We start from the raw sequence: 15,765 nt of genomic DNA, 5'->3' as shown, positions 1-15,765 counted from the left end.
CACATCTTGGGGTTGAGTGTACTTGAGGCACTTAGGTTGAGTACTTTGGATTTGGGCTTCAAGTCTGTCTGTAGTTTGGTGAAGGCATCTTAAGGCATATTGCCTTGGATGAAAATGATTGAATATATTTAAAACCTCGTTTATTACTTTTAGATTTATTGAGATCAATAAAGTACCCTAAACCTGCTGCAATGGGAAACCTCCCTGCTTCAGCTGCCAACACAGGACCACGTTGCATCACAGCACTCTGGGGATTTGTGGTGCTCTTAGGATTGCACAAATTCCAAGTGCAAAGCTGCAACCCTGCAGCAAAGGCCATGTTTGCTGCTTAGCAGGGAGTGGCTGTGGCTGGAATGCGTGTGGCTTCAAGTGGAGCAGTGGCATATAGAGGAGTAGATACAATAATCTCCCAGACGTTTACATTTAAAGTGCCTCTGAGGATCACAAATCCATATGCCGCAAACAAAACGTTTATTTGCCTATGTCAACAGTGGCATGCTTACTAATTAAAAGTCATTACCTTTCTAAATTGAGTTTGTGTGACATTGTTGTTAGTGTTCTTTTTGCTTTTGCATTCATTTCTCAGTGCGGGACCTGAGCATCAGTTCTGGTTTCCTTCTGGATGGTGAGATGTTTGTGTTTGATTGCAAACAAGTGCCTGGGATGTTTGGTTCATGAAAGTAATTTGTGAAGGAGTTCAAGAGCAAATCATTGGGCAATAACCATTGGTCTTGAAGGTAATGAAGTGTAATCCATTTTAGAATGGGCTAATGGTGTTGGTCATCTGATGAAAATCCCTTCCTGTACAGGGGATGGTGAGCAACTGAGGTGCACATGAACTTCTCACCCACTGTGGCTTCAATGAGTATGGGGGTCTGCGTAGTCAAAAAAAAGCACCCTACAATGGAAACCTAAGGAAATACATGTTTATAAAAATAAGTACCTGTCATTAAACACGTGTTCTAATTTTGCTCTAAACTGTTGTCTAGTAATGAATGGTGGAAAGCTTTCCGGTGCAATCGGCAGCACAAGGATTTGGAAAGCCAGTGTGAACGTGGATGGAGGAGATGTGGCCATACAGCAAGGAGAGAGACAAGTTGCAGATGGCTGGTTCGTAGCAGAGGGCAGTGCGTATGTGCATCTCCAGGCTTTACATGGGACATATGCTCAAGGGTTTTTATGGCTGAATTTGTAGTCTCTAGTAATTTGCAGTTTCCACCACAGTTTAAAATATCGACATCGTTTTCAGGTTGATGATTTTTCCAGTCATTTATCCCCCCAACCACTCCATCCTACTTAATCTGGGTCATAATTAACATGAGGCTTGTGCGTAGGCAAACACAGCCATACGTTGTGTTTGAATGGGCTATTAATGTCATAGATTTACTTTCATTCTGAAAAATAGATCATAGGTTGGAATAAGTATAAATGTTCAAATAAGTGGGTGAATGCACGCTCGTTATCATGACTCAGGAAGCACTCTGCAGTGCTTACGTGCACGGAGTCACAGCGATATTACTATTAGCTAACAGCTGCCTTCTGCTATAATGAAGACGTAAGGCTGAAAATTGTTGGCAAGAAAGCTGCTGGAATTGAATTTTATTTACTGCGAATCAACAGGATATCTTTGCACATGTAGGAGACATACGGGAAAAATCCACTGTGATCCTTGTAGTTTGTCGTGTCTCCAGATGTTCTCCCTCCTGCCCAACATTGGGGGCTGAAAGAGGAAAGGGTTTTTTCATCAATTCTGGCTGGCAGTGCCAACATCTGCCTTGGCGTTCCCCCGAGGCGAGCTGTTAACATTACTTCAAGTTTCAGATTTATCATTTGTGCCTCATTTGTGGCGTTTTGTTTCTTTCTTTTATTTAGTTAGCTATTCTTTAAATACCATGTGAGAGCATGAAGTTTCAACCTGCTGTTTATTTCCTTCTGAGGGAGCAGGAGCGAGAATAAATCAAAGGAGACAGTCGGGTGGCCCCTGAACTAGCACAGCATCCCTTCCCAGCTACCTTATTTTTAGGAATTATAAATAAGGCATCAAGACATTGCTCTGGGCAGATCCTTGTCATTGAATGAAATGGTATTTGTGTGCTCAAACACACTCCAAGACCTCAACATGCTTGAAATAGCATGTTTAACAAACATTTAGCCCTTTCTTAGTTCACAGCATGGACTGTGCTGTGTGCTAGGTGAAGGAGAAACAAATGAAGCTCTTCATTTGGAAGTATTCTTTCTTAGTCATGTATGCTACCTATATTTTCCCATGGTGAGATGGTAGAAATTTCAGTTCCATAGTTTTGAGCCAGGTTTGTTAATCCCCTTTGGTATGTGTGTAAAGCTAGCAAAGATTTTTGACCTGCTGGCAAAGATTTTTTTAATAGAAATGCAAAACAAAAGAGCTTTTTCCTCCTAATTTTGTCCTACTTATCAAAAACTACTTGTGCCAAAGCAGATTTTATTAATTTTTTCTGTTGTTCCTTTGAGTAGTATTTTTTCTGTGCTTCAATCTGTCCAATTAAGAATAAGTTTGAAGAATGTTTAGGGCCCTAATTCTCAAATGCAGTTGTCTAAAACTAGCTTCTTGTTTCTCTTTTACGATACCTAGAAGTACAAGGTGAGCTCTATGGCTGGATGGGAGTATAAATTCATGCAACATTGGTCCGTGTTTGGACCAAGTATTTGGCCTCCTTGAATCCCTGGAGGCAGTCAAGGCCAGGCTGGATGTGGCTCTGGGCAGCCTGGTCTGCTGGTTGGCGACCCTGCACATAGCAGAGGGGTTGAAACTGGATGATCATTGTGGTCCTTTTCAACCCAGGCCATTCTATGGTTCACGTATTTTGCTGGAATCCATTGGGAGCCAAAAATGTCCAACTCTTCAGGATGTCCCAGTTCTGCTTGCTTGTTTGTGCTGCAGGTATTTGGCTTTAGCTGCTTGCTTGCTTGCAATTATTTACAGCTCGCTGCTGCTTTTTGTTTCAGATTCTAGCACAAAGATCCAAAGGCAGCAGACAAAAGCATCTTTAAGCATGTTTAGGAAGACTGATTACACAAAATAAACCCCTCTGCAGACACTTGCTGGGGATGAGGAACCAAAGCATGACAAGTGCTTATATTCCTACAGTCAAAATGCCTTTCATGCGTCGCTGTAGTGCCGTGGTTGTGTGTACTCATCTGGTCTGCACACAGTAGTTTATGTACGCTGACCCTATCAGTGCTGTGCTTTATTAACCTGTGATTGCTTTTTTATTAAGAAACATCTCATGCCATTTTTCAGCTTCTCAGCTTGAGCGTATGAGAGCCAGCGCTGCTAGTGATGGCCCTTTGTATGTGTCTACCAACAGAAAGAACAGAACAAGGAGCTGGTGTTTATTGTGTGGGTTTTAGAGCGGCAGTATTCTTGAAGGAAATAACATTGTTTGTTTTTTTATTATTGAAATGATAATAGCCTGAGTATTGCTGATACAGTTAGATAAGTTGTAATGCGAGGGAACAGCAGCATGTTTCTGTGAGAGTTTTGTCTGCAAAATGAAGAATTCTCAAGTGTATTGGGATTAAAACAACCCAGGAAGATCAGAAGTGTTCAGATTTGTCAGGTCTGATTCGGGCTTATCTCTTATTTCCGTAAACCTAATTTGTGTGCAAATTTTGTGCAGGAGATTTTGTATGGCAACAATTCCACTGTGAATTCGTGTGAGGCAGTAAGGTCAAAAGGTTTTATTGAACTTGTACATTCCTTCTAATTTTATTCAAATGTTCACACGTTGAGGTAGGTGCTGGATCTGATTTACTACTTAACTGGGAGTTTTTATTCGTTTATTTGCCTGCAAATGTCACTGTTTCCCTTCTGTCTTTTCAGGTCAGGATCGCAGCGAAGCCACTTTAATAAAGAGGTTTAAAGGTGACGGTGTCCGATACAAAGCAAAGCTGATTGGGATCGATGAGGTTTCAGCCGCACGGGGAGACAAGTTATGCCAGGACTCCATGATGAAGCTCAAGGTGCAGTGCAGCCTTCAGTGTTTAATGCTTGGGAGGGATGGGGAGAGCATTTCAGCTTGAACTTTTGCTCATTCTCCATTCGTGACACCGAGTCACGCTCTGGTTAATTATGTATTGAAATCAGTCAATTTTACATGAACTCCTGGCTGGTACTGCTTATCCCAGTTTAATTTTAATACATTGTCTCAAAGTTCAGTAGTTATTCATGATTGACACCGCTGCAATTTGTCCACAAATTGCAAACAACACAGCTGCAAATTGAGTGGTTTTATTATGCAAAAGGAGAGGTGAAAGAATATAAGGAATAATAATACATGAGATTGTTGCGTATGACATTGTTAATGAACTCCAGCCTTCCCTTTAACCATTACCTTCTGCTGGGGTGGGCAGGAAGAGTGGAATAATGGTGTGGGCTGTAAGGTTCAGATATGGAACAGCGGGATTAAGGAGTTACAAAATATGAGGTTGGACCCTGAGAGGACAGGGAATGGGTTCCAGTCCTGTGGAGCAGGCAAGTGTAGGTGGTTGTTCATGAATAAGCAGCAAAGGGCGGCACGCATCTTCTACTGCAACAATCTGAAAGAGAGATGTGGTCAATAATTTACAAATCAAGAATTAAGTGGTTCAAAAAGACGCACTACAGACTTAACTTTGGCTGCCACAGTATTTCTATCTTTCTGATGGCTTACTGGATATTTCACAACATCCCATAGTTGCTAGTAGCAGTCAGGGAGACTTAGCACTGTTCTGCTGGGCGAGCCTTTGTATTTCTTTCCTCCATGGAATATTATTTCCACATCTCCAAGATGCCAGAGACCCATTTGTGTAATGGTGAGGTGGTTCTGAGCAGTATTTTGAGATAATGGAAACAGGGAAGGGAGCATTAGAAGTTTAGAAAATTAGAAGTAAGGCAGCATAGCAAGTTGGGAGTACCAGAAACTTAGTGTGTAACAGCAGGAGTTCTAAGGTCAGGAATCATTTTTGGGATGTCTGTTGACAAGTCAGTTGTTCTCTTTTATATTCATGTCTATGCAAGGGAAACGATGACCTCTAGTAGGCTTGAAGACATTTTGGAACATTTTTATTTGCTGTTTAATTTGCTTAATGTTTCATCTTATACACTGTTACTGATTAAGGCAGCAGGGCTCCCAAATAGGTGGAAATGGGTTTTCTTTTATGGTTAGGCTGTGGAAGTGTCATGTATGAATTGTGTATCAGCAAGTTCACTTTCAAAGGAAAAGCCAGAGATCATGAGCAAAACTAACCATGTATGCCAGGTTGTTGGGTTTTTTTTTTTACAGTAGAGGTGTAGTTTGCTGCTGCTTCTGTAAAAAACTCAGTTTGCTTACTTCAGGTAAGTGTGTACCCATGAAGCGAGCTTAAGTCATGGAAATTTTTTCCCCACTGATTGTTCACTGTGGGTTTTGTTGTTGTTGTTGCCTTAAAAAAAAAAAAAAAGCAAGAAAAAGAGAAAATGGAATGGCTTACAGCTGGAAGAAGTGCACTAGAAATGAACTTCAACATTCAAGAAAACAAATTCCACAGAGGATTAGCTAATATAGGGATTGAAAGTGGGAGCACGCTTGCAGTGATCTCTGGGTAGCATAAAAGGGATGGGTGCCTTTAGAAAAGGGAGAAGACCAAAAGTAAAGGGGTAGTATTCCTGGAGAGCCCTCAAGTATTCTTGGAAAGGTGATGAATTGTCAACATATGCTTTGCTGTGGGCACCTGTCAGAAAACAAAACCAGGAGAATAATGAAACCAGCCCAAGTATTTTTTGTTTCAACAGGGAATTGTTGCTGCGGCCCGTTCGAAAGGAGAGCATAAACAGAAAATCTTCTTAACAGTCTCCTTTGGTGGAATCAAAATCTTCGACGAAAAGACAGGGGTAAGTAACACAGCCATACAGTGGCACAAAATTGAATCTGTTCATGGATGTTCCTTTAAAAGTATTTCCTCGCTGGGCAGTAATATCTCAGCAGTATAGGCACACATAAAACTTCTGACAAGCTTGATAAAGGGTTATCATATATCAGAACAAGCCATTAGATGACTGAGTTGTAAAGTGTAGCATGGGGATGTGGTTTATTGTAAAGCTTTGTCCTGGCTACTTCTGCAGAACAATTTACTTGAGTACATGAATGCTCCTTATGGGCATCAACACTCACAGCTCGGAGGCCAGAAAGTGGCAGGGAGTGATTTGTTTTCCTTTTGCCAGCTTCCAAAATTGCTTCTTGGAAATACCAGCGGTCTGTTTGCAGGCTGGTAATGTCACCCATAGGGGTTTCCTCATCCATCGTGGGCCCAGCCCACCGCTCCTCCAGGTGCTGCTTTAGGCTGCTCAGCAGCAGAGGGCAAACGACTTCTGAGAGTCTTTTCATAAAGGTTTAGGATTGAGGTTGGCTTGGAGTGGGCTACATGTGACATGGGAAGCTGAGGTGAGCTGTGGGCAAACCCAGGTGAGTGAAGCTTGTTTTCCCAATAGAGAAGACAAAGAGGAAGGGCAGCAGGAGCTGCACACACTTTGTTGGGGTTTGCAGGATAATTTGAGTAGGAGGGGACCTTTCCCCTCATCTGTTTTATGTCCAACAGGCCATGTGAGTTACCATTGTGCCTTGACTAACAGTACACAAAAATCCAAGAGCCACTGCTGCTGCAGTCTACAGCTGTCCCATAGTTCAGATTACGGTTGTGTCAGTAACCCAGGCAAGAGATCTATTAAATCTATGATTCCATGATATTTCTGTCAGCAGCAACATTGCTCTTTTGTAAGATATGCAGTAAACGTGAGAATTGGTGTATTTTAAACATAATTGTTAGGAAAAATATGTATATTGTATGGGATCCAAGGTCTACGGTGTATTTTACTTTGGGGATGCACTTTGAGGCTACCAAGCAGCCACTTTCCTGCAGCATTGGGTCAAGCAAGATGCAGACTACACTGTCTGGTGCAGTTTTTGCCACAGAATTAACATGTTTGGTTATTTTTAACTGCTTTGAAAGAAGAAAGCTAAGCAGAACATTATACTACTTAGACACAAAGGCACAACACACAAACTGTTTTAATCCTAATTAAGAAGATTTTTATAGCAGTTTAAGCTCTGCCTTGAATTTTAAAAGGCTCTTGATTTAATCTTTTGAAAGATTAACTATTTAACACGATGCCAGAAATAAAACCCTACTGATGATAGATGAAATTATCTTTGCCAGTTAATTTATATTATTAGAAAATCAATGTCATTGAGCTCACTGATACATAATACAAGCAGTTAGTAATGAAGAGCTCGTTTGGAATGTGCTGTGTACTGCATGTGTAAAGTAATCATATAAAAGCAGTGTTGAAGAGAACATTGCTGAGATTACAGCCTGTGCGTGGAAGATAGGAAGTGTCAGAATTGGGGCTTGGCAGAGCAGTCATGGTTGAGTCCTCCAGCATGTAGACATTACGATAGTATTTAACATGATAGCATGCCTTCTTTTTTCCTTTTGTCAGAGAACACCAGCTTCATTCAGTGCATGGAGCAAAGTTTTCACTCCACCAACAACATATCCACTATTTTGTTTTCTTTTTCTTTTGTGTGCAGACCGGTGCCTCACCGCACCCTATGCGAAGGGCAATAAGGCAGCCTGTTACTTTCCTTTTAGTCTTCTCTTGGGAACATAAAAAAGAAGAGGCAGACCTGTCCTGGGGCACTTATCTCTGAGTGTTTCACAAACGTTGGATTTATTTTCATAAAAGTGGCACTGAGAAAAGGGATGCGTTTAGAAATAAAGCTGTCGTTCAGCCAGATTGCCTCTCCTGCAGCATTCCTGCTCTCTCGCATCTGCAGCTAGTGAGGTGGGGACATGACAAGTCTCCTTCGAAGATTTCATAACTCTGACACCCTGTACTCTAAATCTGACATAACTATATCATCCTCAGAGCAGCGCTGTCACTCACTCACTGAGCCATAGACGGAAAGCTTTAAATCCACCTTCCAGATGTCTGCCCCTGAGCTGCCGGAGTGATGTACGGGACTATTGGGTTGTCACTTTTGAAATAGGACTGTGACAAAGGGATGTGGGGTGCTTTCTCCAGCAGGTTTAACGTGACTCTTTCATTTTACGTGCTTTTCATTTCCATGCTTTTAAAGCTGGCTTGCGTGGGCTTCTTTGCCAGCTCCTCACAGTCACCATACTATCAGCTTCATCCCCAGACAAAATAAGTTCAGTGCAATTAGGCAGTGATAATCCCATTCTCAATGTGGAGGTGAAAGGGAGAATCTCCAGCAGGTGAAACTGGGCATGTATGTTTGCTCTTCTGGTAAGGAAAGGAAAGGGAACTGCAAAAAGGTCACAGTTTGTGCTCATAGATCTGATGACCACGTAATAGTTTCTAAAGTTTGGAGTCCGATGTTGAGATCTGTGCAACAGGGAATAAAATATGCCCTTAATATGTAACAGCCTGGGTAATCTTGCGTTTGCTTTCTCCTTTCACTGCCCTCCAACCCCCTGCCAAGGCTTCCCCCCTTAGCTGTGTTTTTCTGCAATTTTGGGATTCTCAGAATGCTGTTTTGGTTCACAGTGCTCTTTTAAGGCTGCCTACCTCTCTAGGATGCCCTTTCCTAGCTTTTATCATTAGCTATTGGTGTCATGTCTTCCACAATGGCAGCCTGACGAGATATGAAAGAGAGAAAAATATTCTGAAAAAATATAGGCTTCTCTGTGTTTGCTATCTTGTGTGCTACTATTGGATTTTAATTTATCACAATAAAAAATCAATTTGTAGCTCAAAACTAGCAAATTTTTAAAAATTGGCAATGTCATAGCTGACTTCATACAAATGACTTAGGAGAATTGCTCCATAATTCATTGCAGATGAAGGGCTGTAGTCGGGCTATTCCTGAAAATCATAAGCATGATTTTCTTCTCCTGCACTTTATAGGTCTAATAGGTTCCAGACCTTATATTCATCAAAAAGTATTGATTTTAATCATACCATTTTTCCAGCCGTCAGGAATTCTGCCCTTTGAGTAAATTTATCCGTGAAGGAGGTTAGGTTGAAAATGGAAAAATATTTGGGAAGATTTTATTTAAGGAGGCTACAAGGAGTATTTGCTGTGAGTTTGCACCATAGGCACGAGGCGCTGTAATGCATCTTCAGCACTGCGAAAGCAACAAAATCCTTAACTCCACATAGCAGGATATGCAAATTTTTTAAGGGCCCATCATTGTTCATTAGCTATTTATGAGTATTATTTTGTTAATCACACACATCAGGCTATCTTGCTGTGATAGCTTAGTAATGCTTCATTAGACACGCATGACTAATACGGTCTCTGTAAAGAGGCTGTAATTGTCTCATTGTTTATTAATGTTACAATAAATCTTTGTTTACTGTAGGTTACTTTCCAAAATGTGTTCAAAAACAATACTAGTATAAAATAGTAAGGAAACTGTTTTCTCCTACATTCATGTAACGAGGTATACTTTTACATTCATGCTTTACCTGCAAAATTCTGTTGATGTTAATGAAAGCCCAGACACTGTGAAAGACAAATATGACAAAGGCAAAAAATGCTGTTAAGCTTTAAGTCAGGAATTATTTCTGTTAAAGTAAAATTTGGTTTCAGGGATAGACAGATTACTTGAATACACTGCAATATGTATATCTCTACAAACTATTATTACTGGTGAAATACCCAGATTCTTCTGTCATCCAAAAAGTGTGGTAGACCTGTATCAGTACCTTGTTTGTCTGAAACAGCATAAACTATGGATTGTGACCCAATCTATTAAGATGCCAACCATTTCACCCACTCCTCTTATTTTGTCACCCAAAGAGTGAGTCTCATTTTCATGATTTCTTAGGCACTTTGGAGAGGTTAGTTGTTCAGTGACACCAACCCATATCTTGATGAAAATACAGGGCTTGGCCACAGCCTGTGTTGTAAAATTCCTTTGTTACGTGCGCGAAGAAGTATTGCAGTGTGGTGCTCATGTTTTATGAATTTAATCCACAGCCATTTTCTTCAGGCTTTCAATATGAAGCTGAGAAAGGAAAATGGTGTATGTATATCATGTTGGCCATCTACTCTCACTCTTCCTGCTGGCCTCAGATAGTTCTCTTCTGGTGAGTTTATGTTACAGCTGTGACATGACCCAATCATGGGTTTAGATTTCTACATCTTGCCCATCTTGCTGACCTTTTAAGCTTTCTTGACCTTCTACTGCAGAGGCTTTTTCAGGTTGTTGCTGAGGCTTCTGTAAAGCATTTTCCAGGTTGATCAGAGGCTGTGACAGTTTTGTGTCTGATATCCCCAGTATTGGGTACTCTTTTTTTTGGGTACTCCATGTGATGAGAATGACAGTGTTAATTACGCTGATAGATTGCTAACAGGACAGCTGAAGTTGGCTGAAAGAAAATTTTAGCAAGATGAAAATTCTCACTGTTGGCTGAAGATACCTCATTTAAAACGTACCAAAGGTAGTTCTTGATTTTACTGGAAATCTGTTGGTTCTGGCGTCTTTGACCAGAAATCGAGGTATGATTATGGATCTCTAATTACTCTTTGAAGCACATGTGCTGGAGCAGATGAAATGTCAAACTGTCAAGTCTCTCTCACTGAGCATCTCTGAATATTTAAAAATAGAAATAAAGGAAGGAATTCTTTTTATCTGCTTCGTACTCGCTCTGCAGTGAGCTGCAGAGATGGTAATGAGTAGTTCATCAGATTCTCGTGTTTGCTGGAGCATGGTGATGTGCAGAAAGTTGTGAAGGTCCCCTCCTGGAGCCCTCTCTGGATCCAGTACAGAACACGCCAGGATTAGCTTTCATTCCTTTCATTTCTTTAAAATTGGTCTTCCCAAAGTCCCTGTGGCCTCTTTGTGGCTGATGGCATTGGCGTCGTTTTTAAGTCCTTCCTCCCGGCCTCCATGTCTCTCATCTTTGGATTCTAATCCTGTGTTTCTAATTTCATTCTGTGTCCTGCAGTTTTCATCTGGTATTCCCTGCACTCTGTCCTGATCCTCTTTTTTTTTCCCTACTGCTATGTTTTTTATCAATATTATTTCCTTTGCAAATAGAAATGTGGTTATTGTGTCATGCCAAGTGATTCCAGTGCTGAATGTTGACCTGCCTCCAGTCCTCTCCTCCTACATTTACCCATCAGTTCAAGCTTAGCAGGGCTGAAACAGGCATTTTAATCCTGATTCCCAAAGGTCTCCCACTGACCTCCTTTCTGAGTTCTGAGGAAAGCATCAGCACCATCTATTATTCAGCCTGTAAGCTTCGCAGCCTTTTTGACTCAACCTTGCTTTCGACTGCCACATCCAGGGTAACTCTAGATCTTTCAGATTCCTCATAACTGCTTGGAAATACAGCACTTATTGTCATGCTTTCAGTTAAAACACAGTTCTGTCTCTCTTCATCTTATGTCTCAATTGTTACCCTTTTCTCTGTCCTTGACAATTGACTTTTATTTTTGAAATCCATCATGGCTGCCAAGATTGCTCCCCAGCTTATTCTTTTGATCATGTCACGGTTCTCTTTGCATTCCTAGGCTGATCTGCCTGCTCTGTTTTATCACCTCATAGCCTGTCTGTGTTTGTTTCCAGGCTCTCAATGGCTCCCCTTTTTCCTCATCCCCTTCCAAGGAGCCACTCTATAGAGCTAGCTTTCATTGGTCATTTATTCAGTTCTCAAATAAACAACCCTCAGCCTCTTCCCATCCTATTCATCATACTTGGGGGAATTCTTTGTAGATATCCATGCTGTACTCCCTGATTTTATTTCAAATCTCTCCTTAAACCCCTTCTGTGCTAGAAACTCACTCAACTCCATGCTCCTGAGCCTGCTGTTATCCTGTTGACCAAAGTCAAATTTTTGGTGTATGCTTGGAAGTCTGGCTAGTGGAGGTCCTATCCAATTGCCTCACAGTTTCCTTTCTACGTGTAAATATGAATGTTAGATGTGGCATTTATTGTTTTTCATGTGATAAATAAAACTAATTAGGAAATAGCAAAATAGGGAACTTAAAAACCTGGCATATTATTCTTACAATTTATTTATAGTTATAGTCTTGTGATACTTTAAAAGGGAAACTATAATATATTTTATAAATAATGTTTGACAGTTAGCAAAACGTAAATGTCAGAAGAGCCTACTTCTACAATTACATCTCTTATTGACTATTGTAATTCATTTCTTATTGGCCTTCCCAACCGTGCCCTAGACAGTTTAGAAAGTTTAGAGTGCTCCAAAGGGATTTTTAATAGCCGTGAACTCATGGAGATGTGTTCTCTACAAACACAATTTGCCATGAAATCCTTATATATAAGACAGTTTCATCACAGTGAGATTAAGCACCCCAAAGACAAAACTCTGGTGTGACTTCGCACATGGATAAATCTCAGTGTTTTGAGGTTTGAACATTGCAGTGCTCTAATCAACAGCTGAGATCAGCCTTCTTGTAGCGGGTGTCCATAGGAATTGCCTTGTAAGGTTTTAACACTAACTGGTGTGAAGATAAAATGAAGCTATTCTAGGCATTTAATCCAAACTGAAATAATTTGTGGGAATTTGTTGTAGCTGTGTTTTTCACTATGAAAAAGATAAACACTTGATTGCTTTCAAAAAGGCAGAAATTTAGATTTTATGACTTAGTGGAGGTCTCATTTGGCTATATGTTGGCCTCCTGTTGTTTAAGCCAAGTGGCCAGAAGTAGATTAAAGGAAGGGAGAGACTTCTGTGTTCTCTGTTATGGGGTAATGGGGAACCTCGCTGTATGTATATTCCCAATAGTCAATTGGCCTGCATTGCTTATGGGGGTGGATATCTGTCTATTGTGGTAGCAGTTACTATCTAAACACTTCCAATATCATCTGTTTTTAATGTTTTATCATGCTTAAACAGAACTTGAGGTGAATTTTACTAAAACTTTCGAGTCAACAAAAAACCTTTTGTTCTCAGGGATCCTATTTCATAGTAGGGCTCTATTGCATCCTTCCACTGAAGTATTATTCCATAGCAAAAAACTCAAAAGTATGGAGTTACACATATTATTGTTTTTTTGCATGTGATATCAATGACCTCCTTTAATTCAGATATAAAAGCCACAAGGTATCCTCACTGATAGAACCACATTCTTTTTTTCAAGCTGCAATTTTGGTAGAAAAGCAGCCAAAATGCATTTACTTGGGGAGGATTGCTTGCAAGTACTGGTATTTTTAAGCCAGGTTAATGCATTACACACCAGAAAAAAATTGCAGGCCCATTTTCAGTACACACAGAATGATAATGGCTGAATTCAAACTGCTCGGTGGAGGATTTAGCAAGAGAAATGCTGACATGATAATAGGGCAGGCTGCTGGGATGCGCTGAAACTTCCCTGGAGAGCAGTGGGGGATCTCCAGCAGGTGCCATAACAGAAAGTTCCATCTCCCTTTGAAACCCTGTGTTCCTTCCCCTCTGAGGTGGCTGGGAAGCATTACACCCCAGGTGTGCTGATGATTTTTCTTCCTATTCAGTGCATTTCATCTGGTAGGCTGCTCTGCAATTTTCTGTTTGTCCCAGTAATAGCAGTGCTACCAGTGATGCTCCTGAATTTCTGCACTAACTTGCAGTTTGTTTAACCTCTCCTATGGGCTGCTGTCAAATGCACGGGAGACTGATGGCCTTAGCTGTCAGCGTAATGGGAATAGGAAGCTGCAGGAAGGTTTACTTTTAAAGTTAGCTCGAGTTTTCAAGATGATAGTAATAGATCGCTATTGGCAATAAAATCAGTGGATAATGTTCTGCCCTCAGGATCACGTTGTGTTTACAGGGAAGGCAGCAAGAGCTTTGTTCAGTCTGACAGTCGACGGGACAGGTAAATGCTTTCCTTCCTCTGAGTTATATAGGATGCTGCTATTTGTCAGCAGTGACCAAACACACATAGCTGGCTTTTGTTCCTTTTTACCCTTTATGGTTCCCATCCTAATTCTACATCATTGTGCTCCCAGCAAAGCAAGCAGCTACATTCTTGTAGATTTTGAAGGCAATGTTGATGAGCACCTTGAAATTTCAAGAAAATGAGAAGTGTTTGGAAGTATTTTGATGTGTGCAGCATGTGAGAATGTGACCTGTGCATGCACAAGGCTTAGTGCTGGGCAGGACAGAGAATGAAGGCATGAAGAGGTTTGGTTTGGGTTAGGAGATGGGAAGCAGGAGACATGTACACAGAAGTTGTAAAGAAGAAGGCAGTAGAGAGGAAAGCAGGGGGAGTAGAGCCATGCTCTGAGCCAAAGCTGAGTGCAGGCTGTTAAATCCAAGTTTGCTTTTGAAGATTTCAGTTGGGAGAAGGCTTCTTTGCAGGACAGCAAGCAGGGAAGAAACAGCTCTGGGCATGGAGATGTGCAAGTGGGAGCTTGAGGCTCACTTTTGGATGGTGCCAGGGCAGAACTAATGCTCTACTGCTTGAATTGAAACTTGGAATTCTGGTAACACAGTGGGCTCAGCACTGCTCAGTGTGGCTCCAGAAATTCCTGCTTCTGCATATTGCAGGAAAAATAACCCCAAATCAAGCCAAAAGTTACTTGAAAGTTCTTTGTTCTTTTTTACAATCTCTTTGAGGTTTGCCTTTTAGATTTTATTTCATTTTTATCTTCATGGCTCCAGTAATACACACATTCGTGTTGTGGATGTCTTATATCCTTGGTTAAGTGCCTGTTGTGGGACCTGAACAAAATGAAGGATTGGCACATTTATGGGATTGTATGAAGTTGGTTTATTCCTGCAGTTGTAACTCTTGGAAAAAGGTGTCCTCTGTTTTGCTGTAAGAAGACTGAATATAAAACAGCATGAAGTGTCTGAATGATTCTTATGAGCAGGGTAGGTGAGTAATGGTGCTGTTTCTGAGTTCCAAAGGTTATAGCACTAGAACCAAACATGTTGGCCACCAGAAGTTTAAGTCACAGGAAATGAAGAGTGGAGCCAAGTTAACTTTGTCTAGTTCTGTACTGAGCCATTTGAAACCAATCCGTGCTAAATGCAGGTGGGATTTCTTGTTTGCATGCTTTGGTTTATTTCTGGTTATGAAATCGCTTTAATATTTGAAAGACACAAAACATTGTGCCTTGTGATCTTCTCAGCTTTTATTGCTTTCATTTCTCTTGGTTCAGGAACATGACATTGTACGTAATTCATGAGTTCATAGAGTTGTTTCCTATTCTCATTCTTCTGCATACACATGCTTTCTGTCATCCTTCTTTAAATCTTACTAAATTGGTATGAGTATCTGATGGGCAGATAGATAAGTATAAAGTAAATTCCTCTTGTCTTTTTACCCTGTTCCAGAGAAGTTTGTGGCGTTTCTTAGGGTTGAAGAAAGTTGCTGTTTGATGGCTTTCCAAAACAACTTGAATTTTAGTGCTGCCAGTATTGATGGGATTTTTGTGATCGTTGTAAGTTCTCCATTATAGAGTTTGTGTGACAAATCTTGAACATCTGAGGTTGGTTTTCAGCAATGAGCTTTTCAAATCGTGGCCTCATGACACACTCTCAAGAAGAGAGGGACTCATAATGCTCACTAAATCTGAATCACTTTAGACCTGAGGCAGCTAAAGCCAAAAAGTATCTCCAAAGCTACTGGAAGTTGTATGAAAAAATGTCCTGTGCTGTTCGTATAAATCAAAAGCATTTCAGGAGGTGAAGGATGTTGGTGTGAAGGAACAAAAGAACTTTGTAAAAGTAGAGGTCCCTCAGAAGGGATTCACAGCCTGTAAAGATGAATGCAACAAAAATACTGG

At 40.8% G+C, this 15,765-nt stretch overlaps 1 protein-coding gene across 3 annotated transcripts in view; it reads left to right on the top strand.

Moving 5' to 3' along the window:
* Window positions 1–15,765, top strand: part of DAB1 (DAB adaptor protein 1) — a 123,834-nt gene that overhangs the window by 70,968 nt on the left and 37,101 nt on the right. For all 3 annotated transcript variants that reach the window (XM_042873755.1, XM_042873753.1, XM_042873754.1), the window contains 2 exons: window positions 3,860–3,999; window positions 5,789–5,887. In XM_042873755.1, coding sequence (XP_042729689.1) covers window positions 3,860–3,999; window positions 5,789–5,887 — 239 coding nt within the window. The remainder of the gene's footprint in view (window positions 1–3,859; window positions 4,000–5,788; window positions 5,888–15,765) is intronic.

This window comes from Lagopus leucura, unplaced genomic scaffold (genome assembly GCF_019238085.1).
Source record: "Lagopus leucura isolate 7727_CA_CO unplaced genomic scaffold, USGS_WTPT01 Super-Scaffold_100009, whole genome shotgun sequence".
Lineage (NCBI taxonomy): Eukaryota > Metazoa > Chordata > Aves > Galliformes > Phasianidae > Lagopus > Lagopus leucura.
This window is presented reverse-complemented; position numbering and strand designations above follow the sequence as displayed.